General features: G+C 36.4%; 1 protein-coding gene across 1 annotated transcript in view; it reads left to right on the top strand.

Moving 5' to 3' along the window:
• The window catches only part of TMEM167A (transmembrane protein 167A), a 32,699-nt gene extending 18,682 nt beyond the window's left edge, over positions 1 to 14,017 (top strand). The window contains exons 3-4 of the mRNA XM_043976416.1: positions 6,300 to 6,334; positions 12,100 to 14,017. Coding sequence (XP_043832351.1) covers positions 6,300 to 6,334; positions 12,100 to 12,170 — 106 coding nt within the window. The 3' untranslated portion in view covers positions 12,171 to 14,017. The remainder of the gene's footprint in view (positions 1 to 6,299; positions 6,335 to 12,099) is intronic.
• Positions 14,018 to 21,169: the final 7,152 nt, after the last annotated feature.

Genomic DNA, 21,169 nt, shown 5'->3' with positions numbered 1-21,169 from the left:
TGACAGGGGGCAGCTAGGTGGCGCAGTAGATAAAGCACTGGCCCTGTATTCAGGAGGGCCTGAGTTCAAATTCAGCCTCAGACACTTGACAATTACTAGCTTTGTGACCCTGGGCAAGTCACTTAAGCCTCATTGCCCCCAACAAAAAAAGAAAAAAGTACAGCTGTGGCAGGTGGTTCACAGGGAGGGGAGCAATTCAGGATAGGGCTGGAAAAATGCCAGGTTGTGAAGATTCTTGAGCTCTAATCTAAAAGATTTGGACTTTTTATTTGATAGAGAATAGGAAGCCATTGAAGACTGTTGAGCAAAGGAGTGTCATGGACAGAACTGAGCATAAGGAATATTAAACAACAGTGTGAAGTTTGCGTTGAAGCAAGAGTTTGATATAAGGAACCAGTTAGGAGGGTGACTGGTCCATGGGGCTAGTGAGGAGGGCCTATCATAGAGCAGTAGCCACAGAAATAAATAGTAAGGAGTGCACCGAATCAAGAGAGACTGAAGAATTATAATTAATAGGATTTGGTAGTTTATATGCCATTCATCACCCTGTCATCTGGGCAGGGCACACTGTTCATTTACTTATTCTTGTAGGGATGGTCAGACCAACCTTCTTTCAGTGCTTACAGATCTCTTCTGAGAGACTTTCCAAAGTGATGCAATAATGACAACAAAAAATAACCTTGGTCAGTGATCATTGATCAGGCCAGGCAGAGACGTGTACTTCCCCATCATGATGGAGGAAATCCAGCACAGGGTCTAAATTTTAAAAGTGATGTCCTATGGATGGTGAGGTCCTCCAGATGGTCCTGTTTGCAAAGGCTACTAGGCTAGGTGCATTGAGCTCTGGAACCTTAATGGACTCAACACAGCAATTATTCTCTGTGCTTATTATGATTCATATCAGCATATAATGTTCCTTGTACGACACCATTTTGTTTTCTTGACTCACAAGTCTTTCAGCTATAATAGAACTCCCCTCCTAAGCATGCATTTTTAGATGGCATTTGGTTATTTAAATAGATTTTGTTGATACTTTTTGTCTTTAATCACAGTTATTTCACATGCCCATCCACATTGAACAGTTCAGCAAAAATCTCCAATTTAGTGCTTGCATCTGATAGTGTAGCCAATATTCTGCCCTACTAGTCCCCTGCCCCTCTGCCATGAACATATTTTCAAGGTTGTTCAAGTTTTCATCTTTGTATGTTTATTTACACAGATTAAAGTTCCATTTTATTTTGATCTGCATACAACTTAATATGAATATGTATACTTTGATTGGGAAAATGAATTTGTTTTCATGTCTGTTTTCTCTGAAAGTTGCCTGCTTTCTGCGAATCATATGGTATTGAACATCCTTTAACACGGGTATTGCATGCTCAAGTGGAAATGTCTAGACAAACTGGAGAAAAATAAGTTCTGGTGACTTCATGTTTTTAGTTATTTCACTGCTGAAAATAACACCTCTCTTCTATTGCAAATATCATGCAAGCTACAAAATTAGCAAAAAAAGGAATATTATTTCATCTTCTGTTTCCTTTTTCCATAGCATAAATAAGAAAGTATTATCAGCAATAAAACACATTAGTACAAAGCCATAGTTACCCAACTGATTGGTTCTGTGTTTCATCGGCTGTCAGAGTATTCCTGTTTTTGAGACAACACAGAAATATGCCTCAGAAAGAAAGTATAAACAATGGACTGTTTGGGAGTTGCAAAATCAACAGATTGTAATGCACTAAAGTTCTTTTTAGATTTTAAGAGATTCTGCTCACCTTTACCCCCTCCTCCCAATTCACAAAGAGTATCTATTAAAGCAGGGAAGGGAGGTTGGGGGTGGAGGGGTATCCATATTAACGAAATTATGGATCTTTTGAAGTAAAGGAAATTGAGATGATACTAGATGTTTAATTTAATTGTTGAAATAAAACGTATTAACTAAAGGTCATGATTTAATGCAGTTTCTTAAAGTATAGCTTTCAATAGCTGATGACCACTATTAAATTTCATGTGCAATGAAACAAAAATAACAGTGGTCCTTTCTCTTCAAGTCCTGCCCATCTAAGTCTGTCCTTGATCCCATCCCCTCCCATTTTCTGCAAAAGATTCCCCCATAGTCATCTCTTCTTTCTCTAATAGCCATTCTCTTCCTCTCTGCTGCCTCCCAACAAGCCCACATCTCCCTATTCCCTAAAACCCTTCAAATTATCATGCTGCAAGTTGACATAGAGGCAACTGTACGACCCTGGGCAAGTCATTTAACTTTTCTTTGCCTCAGTTTCCTCAACTATAAAATAAGGGTAATAACACCTGCCTCACAGGTTTATTATGAGGATCAAATGACATTATTATAAAATGCTTAGCACAATGCCTGACATATAGTAGACTTTTAATAATGTTCTTCCCTTCCCACTTTAATTATATTTCTCTATTCTATCTCAGCCACTCTTTAAAAAAATCTATCCATACTCATTGCTTTTACTTCCTCACCTCCCAGTCATTTCTTACCTCTTTGTAATGGGCATTTTCATCTTTTCACTCAATGAAACTGCTCTCTCCAAAGTTCCCAGTGATTTCTTAATTGCCAAGTCTGATGGCCTTTTCTCAGTCTTCATCCTTCTTGACCTTTCTGCACATTGGATACTATTAACCATCCTCTTCTAGATGTTTTATAATCTCTGGGTTCTTATGACCCTGTTCTCTCTTGTTTTTTTTCTGTACATTTAACTGTTCCATCTTAGTGTCTTTTATTGAATCATAATTCATGCCATACCCCTCCCTGTGGCTATACTACAAGGTACCCTGGGGGAGAGCCAAGAAGTCCAGGTGTCAAATTGCTGCCATCACCTTGACCAGAGACCTACTGCCCCAACCAGAATAAAATGTAATTGGGAAATATTTAACAAAAAATAAAAATACAATAGAACATGGATAATGTTAATATATGATTTTCTAAGTCAATATGTGGCCTATAAGTATCCCCATGCACAGTTCAGTGGCCCCTGTTTCTGTTTGACCATTGACCTTGACCACCACTTCCCCTCAAACTCTGATGGAAATGAGCCCAGAACTCTGAACCCAAGAGTCCTTGGAATAGCAGTGCCTCACAAATCCACCCTACGTCCCGCCTAACCCCTGCAGCCACCATTGAAAGGAGCATTTATTGTGAAAGGGGAGTGGGGATGGGGGGGTGTCTTCCTCACCAATGGTGATGGCAACCCCCAGAGCAACATTCCTGATTCTAGCTCAGGCCCCAAAGCCACCTTCCTGGGAAGCAACTAGAGGTACCAAAGACTGGGGGAGGGGGGGGGTCAGACTCTTGGCACTGTCAAACGGTTCAACACTAGAAAAGGATTTTTTTTATCGGTGGAAATGGTATTAAATAAATTCCATTACCATCTACTTGTATTCCTCTGCCCTAAAGACCATGAGACTTTTAGGCCTGATTTGCCACTAAAACCTTCTAAATATATGGTTTCTCATTACAATGTGAGCTCTTTGACAAGAGGAGCAAGAACCGATTGCCCAGTATTTAGAACAGTGCTTTCACTTAGTAGGCACTTAAAAAATGCTTTTTCATTCATTTATTCATTCCCTCTTTTTTTTTTCTTTTTCTTTTTTTTTTTTGCATTTTCATTGACCTCATCAGCTCTCATGGGTTCAATTACTACCTCTATGCTGACTACTACATTGATTTATCACATATCTCCTCTTCACTACTCCTGTATAATCCACTGACAGTTGGATATGTCAGACTCCCCCAAAATCTACCTCATCTTCCAGACTTCCTGTTTCTGTGGAGAGCACCTCAACCTTCCAGTCAACTTTGGTGTCATCCTCAATTCCTCATTCTTAATGCTATATTAATTCAACAGCCGGTTGTTGCTGTTTCTATCTCCATAGCTTCTCTTGCATCAGTCTCCTTTTCTGTGCTCACGCACTTCCACAATTGAGGCTCTCATCACCCCTCTCAAAGAGTACTGCAGCTATCAGCCCCTGCCTCAAGTATCTGCTTACTCCATTCCACTTCAATTCCATGTAATTGGGAAAGTTATTTTCTTGAATGGGTAAAAAGTCAAGTAAAAGTTAAAGAAAGCCCTCACTTAGCCCTCACTCACTGAAATATCCAATTCACTGTAAGTCATAACAACACCCCAATGTTGTGGTCTTCTTCAAGAACAAAGGACCAACAACAACAGCAGCAGCAGCAGCAGCAGCAGCAGCAGCAATGCCCTTTCTGCTCACTCAGACCTCTTTAGAATCTCTAGTTTCCTTCAAGGCTCAATCCACCTTCTACATGAAACTTTTCCTGTCTTCCTCCTCTCATCTTCTACCTTCAGATTCTAAAGCCGTTTCCCATAATTTACTTTGTGTTTGTTATGAATATGTTCTTTATAACATATTATCTCCCTGGTCTAGATTATGAATAAGTCATCGTTTCTGTGTGAGATCTGATAGTTGGTAAATGGTTGCCATTAAAAAAAAAAATCTGTCCTTATATTTAAACCACACTTTATATTTTGTCGAGTCATTAATAACACAGCTGGCTATTTTTCTTAAAGTGTCTAGACTTTTTAGAGAAGATACATTCTGTTTTACACATTTTGGGTTATTTGCATATTGTTATTAATTTATTGATTTGAAATAAATTGTTTACAAAAGTAAGCCAAGAAGGGCAGCTAGGTAGCACAGTGGATAGAGCACTGGCCCTGGATTCAGGAGGACCTGAGTTCAAATTTGGCCTCAGACACTTGACACTGGCTGTGTAACCGTGGGCAAGTCACTTAACCCTCATTGCCCCGCAAAAATAAATAAATAAACTTATTAATTAAATAATTAATTAATAAGGAAGCCAGGGAATACATTGATATAAATAAATATTCCAAACCCAAATTCACTAAGAATGAAGTTTGAGATGATCTCTGAGTGACTGGCATTTATGGAACTTAAAATTTTTAACTAATAAAATGGTTCTTACCTTGTCAGTGTCAACCTATTCAATATCAGCTTGCACTTATATTTTTGCCCAGCTCTAAATTAGGAGCCTTTTTGCTTTACATTCACAAAGTTATTTATTATACTTACAGGAAAGGGTGAGGAGGTTGCAAAGGATTTCATTGAGCCAATATTCTTTTTCTGTCTAGGCAATTCAGATATAATAATTCATTTACCATAAATGCCTAACAAAATCAATACTCAATCATGCTCCAAAATAAAACACTGAAAGTCTATCCCAAAATGTAATTCAGGTGTTTAGTGAACCCATCCTCATCCTAATTTCTCTTATTTCAAAAGCACTTTAAGTTCTCTGGAAGCAGAAATGGCCTTATGGACAAAAGGACTAGTCTTGGAGTAGAAGGCCTAGTCTTGGAGTCCTGCCTCTTAACAGACAAACCAGCTCTGAGATCCTGGGCAGTTCAGTTAACCTGTCAGTCCCCTAAGCAGTTCCCCAAGACTCTAAAATAATGTATATAAATCACTGTGAAACTTAGAGCACTATATAAATGTAAAGCTTTGGGGGTGAGAGGGCTTGTTTTGTTTTTGCTGCTACTATTACTGTTATTTTCAAATGAGTTTCCAATATGCATGTATGAAGTCATTTTACTACACTACACTAGTGAAATCACAAGTCCTGACCACATAAATTCTGTGTGTATTTTAATAAATACTGTCACTTAATTCACATGCAGTTTCCTTCAAATTGGAAATCTCTAATTGCATAGAAATTAAAAGATAGTATTAGTAAATAATTGTTGTGATTAGTATAACTCTTAATGGGTTTAGGAATGAGAGGGAGACAACAGCAATGGAGAACAAAGTGTCTTCGGTATGGAAATACTGTTATTATAGTTCATATTTGCAGAGGAATTAAATAAATATCACTACATTCTACAAATTTAATTTCTTATTGAATTGTTAAAATGTCAACTTCCATCCAAGAAATTATTTATGGTTTTCTCAATTGATTTTCATTTATATTAGAATATAAATTTTCTGTTCAAAGTATAGGGTATTTGAAGTCTTTGTGTGTGGTAACCTTTGTAAAATTTTCTCCACTCAACTACATTAATTTACCTTGAAGTTGACCTTTTGCACACAGATTATTTATATGAAATGGTGTTCTGGCTTCATGTGAAAATGGGGAATGAGTATATGTAAGATTAAAACAAAAGTAGCCAGAGGGGAAAGGCCAACTCCTAATGAATTCATCACACCAATGTGGAAAAACGAACTTGTGGGAATAGTTTACCATTACCACTATTCACGAGCCACTTTTTTTTCCTTTTTATCCTATACAGACTGTTGGGTATATTTTGGAAGTGTGCCAGAATTGGTAAGTGTCTCTTTTGTTTCCCACCAATCCTTTAGCTGGAAGTTATTCATCAACTTTCTTATATTATATATATATATATATATATATATATATATATATATATATACACACACACACACACACACACACACACAAGTCAGCTTTAAAAGTGCAGGCTTTGCAGTTTGTTGCTTTTCTTTAAAAGTTTTGCAAATATCCATAAAATTCTTTCTTGGTTGGCATTTAAAACTAAGCCATGCAGAATACTTTATAACATATTATAATGTATAACTCAACTGCCTGATACTGTCAAGCATTATTAGTGAGAGCAGGATTCATACATTTATAGTTTATGATTTTTCTGTAATTTGTTTCATTTTACATACTATTTTGAATTACATATGTGCTTGTTACAGTTAGATAATAATGATTTTCTGTCACTTCTTGATGAAACATAATGGGAGACAAGTAGCAAACATTCAGTAGTATGTCAACTAAATCTCATATTGTCATAGAATAGTAATTTCTTATTGACTGTGGCAAGGCTCTTTTTTAGGTTTTTTAATGGAGTTTTTTGTTTGTTTTTTGTTTTGGCCGGGCAATGAGAGTTAAGTACTTGCTCAGGGTCACACAGCTAGTGGGTGTCTGAGGCCGGATTTGAACTCAGGTCCTCCTGAATCCAAGGCCAGTGCTTTATCCACTGCTCCACCTAGCTGCCCCTTTAATGGAGTTTAATAGGGTCTTCAAATTTCACAATTTTTGATTATTTTTCTCAATATGAAGAAGTTACATTATTTCATTGAAAAGGATGGCCAGTTACTGTAATTTATGCATTGTTTTTTGAAGTATGATTGTACTATTTAGGCTATGACTAATAAAACTGACTGTTTAACTTGTCTTTTAGTCATTTAAAGAAAACAAAATGTCTGCATTTTGTAAGGATAAGAAATATATTCAGAAATGTCAGTTGTATTTATGTATAGCTTCATTTATATTTTTCTTTCCCAAAAGTCAATGACAGACTTACCATAATTTTTTCCTTTTCCCTTATTTTTCCTAGACTTAGGTAAAAAAACTTAACTGCAACTTGATTTCACGTGTAAGCTTTGAACTATAACTGTAGAATCAACAAGGTATTTTCCTCACTTAAAATACCACAATTTTGACTGTCTAACTTTGGTTCCCAACTTGGAAGGTATAGAGCACTTGAAGACAATTGAGATAAGGATGAATCATGAAGAGGTTGAAAATTAAAAGTTAAAAAAGTAAAACCTATATTAGGAAATGTTAAAATTAAAGGATTGCTTAATGTATAACCCTAGAAAGGAAGCTTAAAGTTAACATATTTGAAGATAGGTTTGAAACAAAAGCTAGTAACCAACTGCTTATTCTTAAAGACCGAATAATAGCAATTTACATTTTTCAGTGTCTACAGTTTTTCTGAGACAAGCTAAAAAAGTCATTGAGTATAACCAAAAGGAGATCAAGTTAGAATGATGATAAGGAATATTCTAAATCACTGGTTGTGACCTTGAAATCCAAAGGTTACTGACATGGGGGCAGCTAGGTTGCACAATGGATAAAGCACCAGCCCTGGATTCAGGAGGACCTGAGTTCAAATCTGGCCTCACACACTTGACACTGGCCTAGCTGTGTGACCCTTGGCAAGTCACTTAACCCTCATTGCCCTACCCCTGCCCCCCCAAAAAAAGGTAAAGTTTACTGCCAGCAAAACCAAGAAGCTTAGGAGAAAGGAAGGTGAAAAGAATGAAGATGAACAGAGTGTCTCCAAACATACTATCTTAGAATGGGAGAGAGAAAAGCAGCTGGAGAAGAATAGTAACCTAGATGCATTCTCTGTAAGAGCAAGGAGTCGTAAATATCCCAGTTGCCTCTAATGACAGTATCAGTACTGATAGTAAATAATCAGTGTTCTCAGTGATGATCTTGGTTGCCAAGAAAATACAAAATTATGGTCAATCCATTTACAAAGTTAGAAAGTTATATTGATGCTTTTTTTGTTAGTTATACCAATTATTTCCGAATATCCCCCACCCCTTCCTGCCCTGTTAGAACTCTTCTTTCTAAAAAAGAAAAACAGTTAAACAAAACCAACCAATCAGTTCCTGTATCTGACAGCATATATAGCATCCAATATCCATACTACCACCAGGAGAAGGGAGGTATTCCTCATCTGCCCTCTGGAACCAATAGAGGTCATTTCACTTTAGTTAAACTACTTTTTAGTCACTTTGTCATTCAATTTGACTCATTGCTTTTGTCCTCCTGGTTCTGCTTTCTATACTTTTCACCAATTCATGCAGGTCCTTCTATTTTCTTCTTAATTTCTCATATGTGTTGTTTCTTTTTTTCTTACTCTTTCTTTTTTTTTTCCCCCCTGGGGCAGTGAGGGTTAAGTGACTTGCCCAGGGTCACACAGGTATCAAGTGTCTGAGGCCAGATTTGAATTTAGCTTCTCCTGAATTCAGGGCCAGTGCTTTATCCACTGTGCCACCTAGCTGCCCCCATATACATTGTTTCTTGCAGCATAACATTCTGTTGTTTTTTATGTTGCCATTTGTTCAGTCATTCTGTTGTTGAACACCTGCTTGATTTCCAGTTATTTGCTACCAGTTATTTCCAGTTATTTTGCTATCTGTGGGGTATTTCTCCCTATCATTGACCTAAAAAGGTTATTTTTGAGTTCTGTCAGAATATAAGATCCATGTAGGCAGGGATTATTACTGTATTTTCCATGTTAATTTTAAAATGCCCAGCTTACAGCCTTTTTTTAAGTTAGTGATTTCCAGCTATAATTCTTAGTTTTCTCTCCCCATTCTTTTTCCTTCATATCCTTTTTTAGCTGTGGAGAGTTGATGTGGTATAGTGAAAAGTACTGTATTTGCTATATGAAGACCTGGATTTGAATTCCAACTCAGTCCATTAGCCATGTGACCATCATAAAATCACTCATTCTTTTTGTGACTAAGAAATATTATCTATAAAATGGGTGTAATGATATTTGCAATCTTTGTTTGTTTTTGCGGGGCAATGAGGGTTAAGTGACTTGCCCAGGGTCACACAGCTAGTACATGTCAAGTGTCTGAGGCCAGATTTGAACTCAGGTCCTCCTGAATCCAGGGCTGGTGCTTTAGATATGTGCACTCTTTAAAGACTTGTGTGGAAAGTGCTCCATAAATGTCGAAGTATAATACTATGTTAATGTGTTATTACTTTCTTCTTCTTCTGAACTATATCGTCACTTTCACTTAATATTGGGCACTGTGGAATTGAACAGTTTGTAGTTTTAATAGTGTTTAAAAATGGCAATAGCAAAATGCTGTTTCCTTGACTAGATGTCTTCTCTCCACTCAGAATATATACACAAACAAGTAAGCTTTTAAATGAGGGAATGCACAGTCCAGATCATCTTCTCATCTTACACATCACATTACAACTGTTTTACATTCACTTGCACAGACTTAAAATCAGACAAGTGGTAACATGCTTAACAAGTTCAGTTAAAAGATGTTTAACTCTACCACATGGCAATCTCTTTTAAGAAAATTAAGAGCAGAAAAATAAAACCCATATGTAAATTATAATGTTCAGAATTAGAGGAGGAGGAAAAGAACTTCCTCAAAAATTAATTTCCATCAGATGGAAAAGTGCAGACCATATTAATTTCCTCAGTCGTTTTGAGGTTTAATAAACCTTTGTTCCAGATGATAATAGTATCTTGCCATAATGACAGAGTGTGACACTCTTGCTTTTAGGATCTATCACTGAAATCTGTTTGCATATGAATGATAGGCTTATTTGAGGATTTTTTATTTTCCATGCAAAATATTCCATGTTTCTGAAAATATTGAGCCCACAGTATTTTTAAGGAGAAAAACTTTCAGTAAACGAGTAAGATTGAAACTTTCTGTTTTAACCAGTGATCCTAGGAAACAGGCTCAATTAAATAATGTCAGAATGAGGAAATTTTTCTTAGGCAGCAACCCACTCCTCCCTCTGCACCCCTCCTACCCCCTACCCCCCCCAAAAAAAATTGTATCACTAGGATTTTGATTCATCAAAAATTAGAAATTCTTCTTGTGTTTTATGAATGTTTACATTGAGCTGAAGCAAAGATGTTTGCTTAGTTCTTAGTCTGGAGGAAGTAAAAGTTTATTCAGGAAACTTGTGTGAATGGCCTAAGGGATTTTAATCGATGGGGTGACAAAGATTGACAGTTCCCAGAGGCAGCAGTAGGTTTGAACTTACTAGATGAAAAAAAAAGAATGTTTTGAGTATTGAGTAAGTCCTGTCTCATAAAAATAAAAGTTAATGGAGTTTTACAGAGATTGGCCCATACTATAGAAAGCACCCTTTAATGTCTCAATGCCAAGCCCCTGAGCAATTTTCAGGGATAACATTCTATTTGTCCCTTTAAAAATGCAGGTTGTTCTATAGCACCAAGCACTGTTGAGGTGCTCTCAGAAATAGGTCAGTGCCAAAAAATTATGGAAGAAATTGGGGGGGGAAGCTGGACTAACTCAGAGTTAAAAGATCTATATCTCTTTGGTAAAAAATTAATCATGGCAACTTTAGGCCAAGAATATACAAGAACAACCCCAAAACAACAAAAATATGAACATGCCTTAAACACAAAAGTTCCAAATATTCATTTGCACAAAAAATGGTCTTGTAGGTACTTCGGGTGTGTAAATATAAATTGACAGAAATTATTATTTCAAAGATAGACTTGTGTCCTTTTTGTGTTTTTGTTTTAGAGCTTTTCTTCAAACACATCTTACTAAAAATGTAGCTTATTTGACCACCTTCCTGCTTATTATCAACACCCATATATCTCATGGGAATAATCATTCTCCACCAGGAAATTGTTCACATTTTAAAAGTACTTTTGCTAATATATGGATTTCTCTTTATATTTTAACATTAGATTTTTTTCCCTGGTACTATTTAGAACACACAAATAATTAGATAATTCATTAGCCCTAATTTACTGGCTTCAGCTTTCTCATTAATTGAACCCTTTGCTCTCCACTTCAGTGCTTTGTGCTTCTTCCTAGACATGAAGAACTATAATATGATGGTATGGTAACCTTTCAGGGAGCTTTGAACCTAAAGGTCCCTCATTATTTCCAGGACCCCAATATTTTGGCGAGTCACCCAATTAACGTTTGATATATTAAATTTCGGCCCCTACAGTGACACAGATTATGAAGTTTTAGGGCTTTCAGTATTTAAAACAAAACAAAAACATGTACAGTAAGAAATAATTGTAATAAGTTTAAAAGTAAAGATGAAATTGTTTTAAGGCAGTTGATACTTAATTATATAGTAGTGTTTGTGTATATGTTGTGGTTACAAAGTTTGACTTGGAGTCAGAAGGCCCTGCCTTGACAATTATTTTGTGTATAATCCTTAACATTTAATTAGCGCTTATTCATTTAATCACTTTCAGTCTCAGTTTTTTTCATCCCCACAACAAAGATTATTAGCTCTTACCTCACAGGATTGTGAGAAAAATGAGGTAACACATGTAAAACTCTTTGCAAACCTTAAAATACTCTGTGCAATACAAAATACCGTTTTAGGCCTCTATTGTTTTCACATGCATTATGCTTTGCTTCTCCAGCCAGAGGATAAGTACCTTCCACTTTTGTACTCCTCCCCTATAGTGTCTGTTACTGTTATGTGCCCATGTTAGGCACTCAATAAATGCCTCTGAGTCAAAGAAAATAAATAACTATCTTTCTTTTCTTTTTTTCCAACAGGTGAACGAAAGAGTCCCTATGTGGCAGTATGCTGTATAGTAATGGCTTTCAGCATCTTGTTCATCCAATAGCTAGAAAATGCCAGAATTTAATTGCTGTCAGATTTCTATAGATAAAGGACTTGCCTACAGAAAACAATGGGAAGAGTGATTGTTGACCCTTTCAGCTGTGTACCTGGACTGAAAGATTCCTGGCTGCTGTTCTCAATTATATGTGTTAATGGACCAAGGTTGTTCTCTATAAATAACTAAGATGCAACTGTTAATACCAGAATAGATTGATATCTGCATAAGATCGACCTTATTTATAGTTCTGCCACTACAAAGACATTCTGTAAATGTCATTCTTTTATGTCACCTGTTGATCTACAGGAGGTATTTCTATTGCATATGGTAGAAAGCAAACTTGGTCAATGACTGCTCAAGTTCCTTTCTATATGATTCGCGGGAAAATTGTATCCTTGTATGAGAACATTTCTATAAAGAACATTTTTTTTATTTGAGAAAAATAGTCGAATATTATGCAAGTGTTCATAAAACTTGCATTTGTATCTAATAATGCTTTAAACATGTTATCTCTGGCCAGCTCAATTTGTACTGAGTTTTATCTGTAGCTCACTCTATTTTCCAACTTTATGAAGTCAGTCTATGCAGTACATATATGGAGAAATTGCTAAGATTGTATGTAAGAGTGTTACAAGAAAAGTATTGTTTTTAGTTCCCATTACAAAAAAAAAAAAAGAATTCTTATAGATTTTCTCAGTTAAAGCAAAGAACTATCAGGACAGTTTACTAGGGCATTTCCCCATAAAATCTGGATCTACATATGTCTAAAGCATTTATTCAAATACCTGCTGCTAAAGAAAAAATAACATTTGAAAGATGAAGTGAACTAATTAGAACAATTGTGAAATGATGGTTTCTATGTGTGTCATTGATTTGGATCTCAAGTCTTTAATAATAAAACAGTTGTTTTCATTGCCAGAAATTCAAACTGTTTAAAAAAAAAAGGGCCTTGAAAATAGATCAATTGATCCATACAAATGATTTTTTTTTTCTGGACAGCTTAATCTCTTGTCTTTTAGATGTCTAAAGATATATAACTAGTAAATGCAGGTACTGAGCTGTATCAAATCCATTAACTTAGTATTCTCTGTTCTTAAAAATATTTGATACAAATTGCTCTCAGCTTGAACAAAAGAATTACATCAATAACTTTTAAAACAACAAATTATACAAGTGCAATTTATGTACTCTAGAAGAGTGCAGTTATTTTTATGGGTCTTCAAGGAGAAAGCAAAAGGGAAATTTTCATGATTGGGTACACTTAAAATTTCTTTGTTTCAATGGAAATTCAGTCAGTTTCAAAGTAGAGTTCAAAAGTTGTGAAACATTTAATTATTTTAAGTGGTTTTCTTATGTTGGCAGATTGTAGACCAGTTTAATAAAACTTTTTCACAAATATTGGTGTGAACACATGCATAAATGGATTCGTTGGGCATTAATTAGCTTCCACTATTTGAGACCTTTATTGCTCAGTTATTTGATCCAGATCTGTACTGTGTCCAATGGGATCCAACCTTTTGAGAGAAATAGTAAATGTCAAATCTGAGAAGGGCCATAGAAAGCATTCAAAGTATTTTCTTTCTTATTTATGACTTAAAAATTGGTAAGAATTGTATCAGAATACTTCTACTAAATTAAAAATTGTCCTCTAGAGAAAATCTTAGTCACTCTTTTCAGCCATACTGCTCAAGAAAAAGTGAAAAAAAAACCTCGTGTGGGTTTTTTTGATACATCCAGAAACAGTCTTGAAAATTTCTCATTTGTAGAACATTATTTTGTTTTGTTTTCCATTTTTTAAGTTAATTTTCAAGGGAGAAGAAAGTCATGGAAATAAAATCTTTTATAAAAAATTATATATTGTCTGTTCGATGTGATTGTGTTAGTATCTATTCTCAAGATAGTGGGGAGGGGCATCATCTTTTTTTTTTTTTTTTTGGCAGGGCAATGAGGGTTAAGTGACTTGCCCAGGGTCACACAGCTAGTAAGTGTCAAGTGTTAGAGGTCGGATTTGAACTCAGGTCCTCCTGAATCCAGCGCTGGTGCTCTATCCACTGCACCACCTAGCTGCCCCTGAGGGGCATCATCTTAAACCACAAATGCTGGGAAGCATTTGAGGAAAGTTTATTTCATAGGGTTTTTTTTTTTCCCCTTGGTGGGGAGGGAAATTGCTTTTTTCATTTAAAGAACAGGATAAGTACTATAATGGGCTGTCATTTTCGGCACATTGGAGACTGGTTAAAAGTGATTTAAACTGCTTCGGAGAGGGAATAAAGTTGAGATCCTTTCTATTTACTGATACTCAATTATAGCACTAGTTCTACGATTCCTGGAGTATTTAATTCAATAAACCTTAAGCACCATGTAGGAGCTAAGTACTATACTGCACTCTAGGAGGTCCACAAAGATTAGCTAAGACATGGCTTCTACCCTTATGAACTTACTAGTAGCAGAGGCATATGGCTTGAACACACACACACACACACACACACACACACACACACACACACACACACACGGACACAGATACATTACAGAATAATCTAAAGGGAGGACTTCAGTTTGGCTAGAACCATCAAGTGTATGGAGTTATTGATAGGAACCAAGAGATGAATAATAACACGATCCTTGATTTTAACAATCCTTTTTAAAAAATCTATATCCATAGCATCTAGTTCATCTGTACATAGCATGAAATTATTTTGCAATGTTCATTATGAGGAATGAAGTGTTTTGAAAAATGAAATATAAAATGTTTTGTTTTGCTGAGAAAACAGAGTAAGGTTCACTTATATACTCTCTAAATTGCTTTTGGTAAAATACTTAGAATAGTTAAATTACAGATTGTAAAGGTCTTGGAGATGTAAAACTCTCTGAAGAGTTATTTAACCTTTGATACTTAGGAAAATGTAAAAGCCTCCAAAGTCTCTCATGGGATGGGATTAGAAATTGGAAGATCACCACTGACAGTTGCCTCTGAGGCAATCATTTATGGTAGAGGAAGAACTAGAATGCTATGGGAAACATTTGTGGCAACATTTGAACATCACTCTTGGGGGGATGCTGGGCAGAGTGGGAGACAACTTATTTCCTATACTTACTATAAACACAAGCTTATGTGATTTTTTTTTTAATACCAAAGATCCTCTGGAAAGAAGCAGTTAGCATATTCTTTCATGTGTCCTTCAAACAAGGAATCCAGTTCTTTAATCCAAAGGACAGAGTAGGGTTTTTGAAACTCATGGAGGGTGGCCTCTTTTGTTCTTCTAAGAGAGTGGAGATATGGATTTAAGATAAATCCATTCTGTGAGATTTCTGCATATAGTTCAGCTCTGACAGCCACTCTATAGCTTGCCTCAAGTACACCGTACAGCTTGGGGGAGGGGAGCTATGAGAGAAAAATTATAACACAAGTAGGATGTAGGAACCTACACCCCAAAGATTCTCTGAATGCTTCTACCTCTTGGAGCTGAATTTGTGATATGATATACTAGGTGGTGCATTGGATACAGTGCCAGGTCTGGAGTCAAGGAGACCTGAGTTCAAATTTGGCCTCAGATACTGGCTGTGTGACTCTGGGAAAGTCACAGCCCTGTTTGCCTCAGTTTCCTTGTCGATAGATGATGATAGATGATGGGTAGATGGATGATAGAATGTCTCTGCAGTACAGTTTAGGTGCTTGGCAGGTCAGCTCCAGAAAGGATTTCAGCTTTTAGTACCTCATCTTTCCCTGTGATCTTCAAAGTCTACTTAAAACCAAAAACAATTCAAATGGAAGTAGTTCAATTGTAAGTAAGTGTTCACTAAAGGTGGAGTAAAAGAGCTTGATTTGGAATCAGAGAGCCTGATTTTGAATCTGGGATTTGTTACTTAACATCTATATAACCTTGAGCAAGCAGCTTCACTATTGGACTTGAGTTTTCTTACCTATAAAATAAGAACATTGAACTTTCAAAGGTCCCTTCCATGTTTTCAATCCAATGATCATACTTGATTCAGGGGATCAGAAATCCTCTAACAAATTCCTAAGATTTGTCAATCGCTTCATGCTTTATCTCGTTTGGTGTCACAATCTTGGGAGGTGTGTCTTCTAGGTATTATTATCCCCCTTTTATAGCTCAGAAAATTGAAACATTAGAGGCCAGATTTAAATCTAAATCTCCATGACTAAAGGTCCAACATGATCTACTATTTTGTATTATTTTGCAATACTATATGCAAGGCACTTTGTTAAGTACTAGGGATACAGAGTGAAGGTTTCATAAGCAAATGTGACTTCATGTAAAATCACAAATAGGGGCAGCTAGGTGACACAGTGGATAGAGCACCAGCCCTGGAGTCAGGAGTACCTGGGTTCAAATCCGGCCTCAGACACTTAACACTTACTAGCTTTATGACCCTGGGCAAGTCACTTGACTCCAATTGCCTCACTAAAAAAACAAAAAACAAAACAAAATCACAAATACCTGAGCACTTGTATTTCATATCTACATATTGGTTCCCTCAAGAAAAAGAAAGGTGAATATAACTTCCAACAAAATAATATAGCTTCTTCAGGAAGAGGTTTTTTCCATAGTATTTACAGTATGCTTTGGTAACAGAGTAAGCTCTTAGAATTCAACCTGCATACATTTTTTTCTTTTATTAAAATCTTAGTATTTGTTTTTAATATCTTTAAATTTTTAGATCTAAATTCTCTCCTTCCCTCCAGTCCCTCCCCTATCCATTGAGAAGGCAAGCAATATGATATCAATTATACATGTGAAGTCCTGCAAAAACATTTCCATATTAGCCATGTTGGGGGGGGGAAGCAAAACTAAAGGGAGTAAGAAAATTATACTTCAATTTGCACTCAGAATTCATCAGTTCTTTCTCTGGAGGTGGATAGCATTTTTCATAAAACGGGTCCTTTGGAATCTAGGTCAACTTCTTTCACTCCATCTTTAGCGAATACTTATTTACAATTGAACCACTTCCATTTGCATTGTCTTAAGAAGACTTTTAAGATCACCTGGCAAGATAAGGTACCTGACACTGAGGTCCTATCTCAAGCCAAACTGCCAAGCATTCAAACACTACTGCAGAGTCCAAATCCAATGGGCTAGTCATGTGTGAAAGTCAAATGTAAATTTGACTAAAGGATTATTTTATGCAGAACTCACACAAGGCAAGTACTCACACAAAGGTCAGATGAAGGGATACAAGGACACTCTCAAGATTTCTCTGAAGAACTTTGGTCTCAATTGGGAAACACAGGAATTGGCACAGAATTGCCAATCATGGCATGCCTGCCAGAGAAGGCGTTGTGCTCAATGAGCAAAGCAGAATTGCAGTAGTTCAAAAGAAACATGAAATGTATAAATTTGGAGATATTTCCCTTCCAAATGATCATATAGACTGTGTGCCCAACCCATGGTAGAGCCTTCCAAGCTCTTATTAGTAAGATCAGTCACAGCTGGACACACTATACATTGAACCCAAAATTGTGATGTCATTTTGTCCTTTTCAAGTAGGAAGGACAAACAATAGCAATGCCACTTGCTCTGTATTCCAATGTTAGAAAAAGAAAGAAAAGAAAAAGGGAAATGATCTATCTGTACAAAATGATTATAGCAGCTCTTTTTGTGGTGGCAAAGAATTGGAAATTGAGGGAAAGCTCATCAATTGGGGAATGGCCAAACAAGTTGTGGTATCTGATTGTGATGGAATAATATTGTGCTATAAGATATCACAAGAAGGATGGTTTCAGAAAAACTTCAGAAGACTTACATGAAGTGATGCAGGATAAAGTGAGCAGAAACTGGATCATTGTGCACAGTATCAGCAATATATTAATGATAATCAACTGAAGACTTAGCTACACTGATGAATACTCATTTTTCCAGCCTAGTTCTTGACTTTGAATTTTATGTTAAAGTTGGTGGGGCAGAGGGAGAGGTGGCACAGCACTGTCCCAAGCTTTAGGCTTTTTTGTGCAGCTACTTTCAGGGCTAGTTCTTAGAGTTAGTAAATTTTGGTTCTTCTGAGGTGATAATCCCAGGAAAGGTGTGGCCACTGCTCTCCTGGTCTACATCCTTGTCTTTACCCAGGAAGGCACCTGCTGCTCTTCATCCACAAGCACTAGTGCTCTTCTCTGCCCTGAAACATCTCTGGGCTAAGAGTTCCCAAAGCTACTACTACCACTGTTGTAGCCACCTTGAAGGCCCATTGGTGGCAACATCATGCACATTCCAGACTTGCCTCCACCCAGGTGTTACAGACCTCTCTCCTAACCTCTTAATTGTCTTGGGCTGGAAAAATGTCTTATTCTAACATTTTTTTTTAGAGGGGGTGGTTTCAATATTAATAGTATTTTTTCAGTTACATGTAAAGATAGTTTTCAACATCCATTTTTATAAGATTTTGAGTTCCAAATTTTTTCCTTCCCTCCCCCCTTCCCATGATGGCAAGCAATCTGATATAGGTTATACATGTACAATCACATTAAACATCTTTCCACATTAGTCATGTTGTGAAAGAAGAAAAAGAACAAAAGGGTAAAACCTTAAGAAAGAAAAACAAATTTTTAAAAAGTGGAAATAGTATGGTTCAATCTGCATTCAGATTCTGCAGGTCTTTTTCTGGATGCTGAGAGCATTTTCCATCATGAGTTCCTTGGAATTGTCTTGGATCATTACATTGCTGAGAAAAGCCAAGTCTATCACAACTGATCATCACAGAACATTGCCATTACTGTGTACAATGTTCTTCTGGTTCTGCTCACTTCACTGAGCATCAGTCCATTTAAGTCTTTCTAGAGTTTTCTGAAATCTGCCTGTTCATCATTTCTTATAGCACAATAGTATTCCATTACATTTGTATACCACAACTTATTCAACCGTTCCCCAATTGATGGGCATCCCCTTGATTTCCAATTCTTTGTCACCACAAAGAGAGCTGCTATAAATATATTTCTACATGTGGATCCTTTTTCCTTTTTTATGATTTCTTTGGGAAACAGACCTAGAAGTGGTATTGCCAGGTCAAAGGGTATGCACAGCCCCATAACCCTTTGGGCATAATTCCAAATTCCTCTCCGGATTGGTTGGATCAACTCACAAGTCCACCAACAATGCTTTAGTGTTCCAATTTTTCTGTATCTTCTCCAACATTTATTTTTCCCCTTTTTTTGTCATATTAGTCAATCTGATAGGTGTGAGGTGGTACCTCAGAGTTGTTTTAATTTACATTTCTCTAATAATAGTGATTTAGGACATTTTCTCATGTGGCAAGAAATAGCTTCAATTTCTTCATCTGAAAACTGCCTGTTCATATCCTTTGACCATTTCTCATTTGGAGAATGACTTGTATTCTTAAAAAATTGATTCAGTTCTTTATATATTTTAAAAATTAGGCTTTTATCAGAAACACTGGCTATAAAAATTATTTCCCAGATTTCTGCTTTCTTTCTAATCTTGTCTACATTGCTTCTGTTTGCTTAAACCTATTTAATTTAATCAAAATGATCCATTTTGCATTTCATAATATTCTCTATCTTTTGTTTAGTCATAAGTTCTTCTCCCCTCCATAGATCTGAGAGGTAAACTATTCCTTTCTCTCCTAATTTGCCTATGGTATCACCCTTTATATCTAAATCATGTATCCATTTTGACCTTACTTTGGTATGCGGTATAAGATGTCTATGCCTAGTTTCTGCCATACCATCTTCCAGTTTTCCCAGCTGTCTTTGTCACATAGTGAATTCTTATCCCAGAAGCTGGAGTCTTTGGGTTTATCAAATAGTATGTTACTGTAGTCATTTACTACTGTGTCTCCTGTGCCTAACCTATCTACCACTCTATTTCTTTTTTTTTCTTTTTTTTTTTTTTAGTGAGGCAATTGGGGTTAAGTGACTTGCCCACGGTCACACAGCTAGTAAGTGTTAAGTGTCTGAGGCTGGATTTGAACTCAGGTACTCCTGACTCCAGGGCCGGTGCTCTATCCACTGCGCCACCTAGCTGCCCCCTACCACTCTATTTCTTAGCCAGTACCAAATAGTTTCCATTACTGCCCCCTTTATAGTCTAGTTTTAGATTTGGTACAGCTAGCCCACCTTCCTGTGCATTTTTTATTAGTTCCCTTTATATTCTTGACCCTTTGTTTTCCAGATGCATTTTGTTATTTTTCTAGCTCTATAAAATAATTTTAGGTAGTTTGATTGGTATGGCACTGAATAAGTAAATTAATCTAGGTAGAAATGTCTTTTTATTATATTAGCTTGGCCTACCCATGAGCTATTGATATTTTCCCAATTATTTAGATCTGATTTTAGTTGTGTGAAGTGTTTTATAATTATGTTCATACAGTTTCTAGGTTTGTCTTGGCAAGTAGATTCCCAAATATTTTATATTGTTTACAGTTATTTTAAATGGAATTTCTCTTTCTAATTTATAATATGATGTTTAAAATCTAAATTGTGGTCGCCTTAAATTAGAAGCTTCACCACCAGTCTTTGGGCATTAAACATTTATTAAAGCATACAGGTATTCACAAGGAGTTCAGAAAGTTAAGAAAAGGCCTATCTCGAATAGAGTTCCAGCTTGGTTGGGTTCTACCTCAAGTCCTCCTCCACGAGCCTGCTTTAATCAGGAACTCTCTCCAGCAAACTGGTTGTGGAAGCTTTTTATAGGTCTGGAACAGAGGCAGTCCTTACACACTGCTTCAAGCTGATTGGTTGGTGTCATCCAAATCCATTGGTTCTGAAGGTGTTCTCAAGGTGTGATTACAATCCAGTTAACTTGAAGTAGGCTAATCAGCAGTTAATCACTCTCACTTGATTCAATCAGTCTAGATTAATCTCCAGGTGGGTCTTTGAGTATCTGCTAAATCTCATTATTTCATCACAATAATTATGTTCATACAGTTTCTAGGTTTGTCTAGGCAAGTAGACTCCCAAATATTTTATATTGTTTACAGTTATTTTAAATGGAATTTCTCTTTCTATCTCTTGCTGCTAGACTTTGTTGGTC

The sequence above is a fragment of the Dromiciops gliroides genome, chromosome 1, assembly GCF_019393635.1.
Source record: "Dromiciops gliroides isolate mDroGli1 chromosome 1, mDroGli1.pri, whole genome shotgun sequence".
NCBI lineage: Eukaryota > Metazoa > Chordata > Mammalia > Microbiotheria > Microbiotheriidae > Dromiciops > Dromiciops gliroides.
This window is presented reverse-complemented; position numbering and strand designations above follow the sequence as displayed.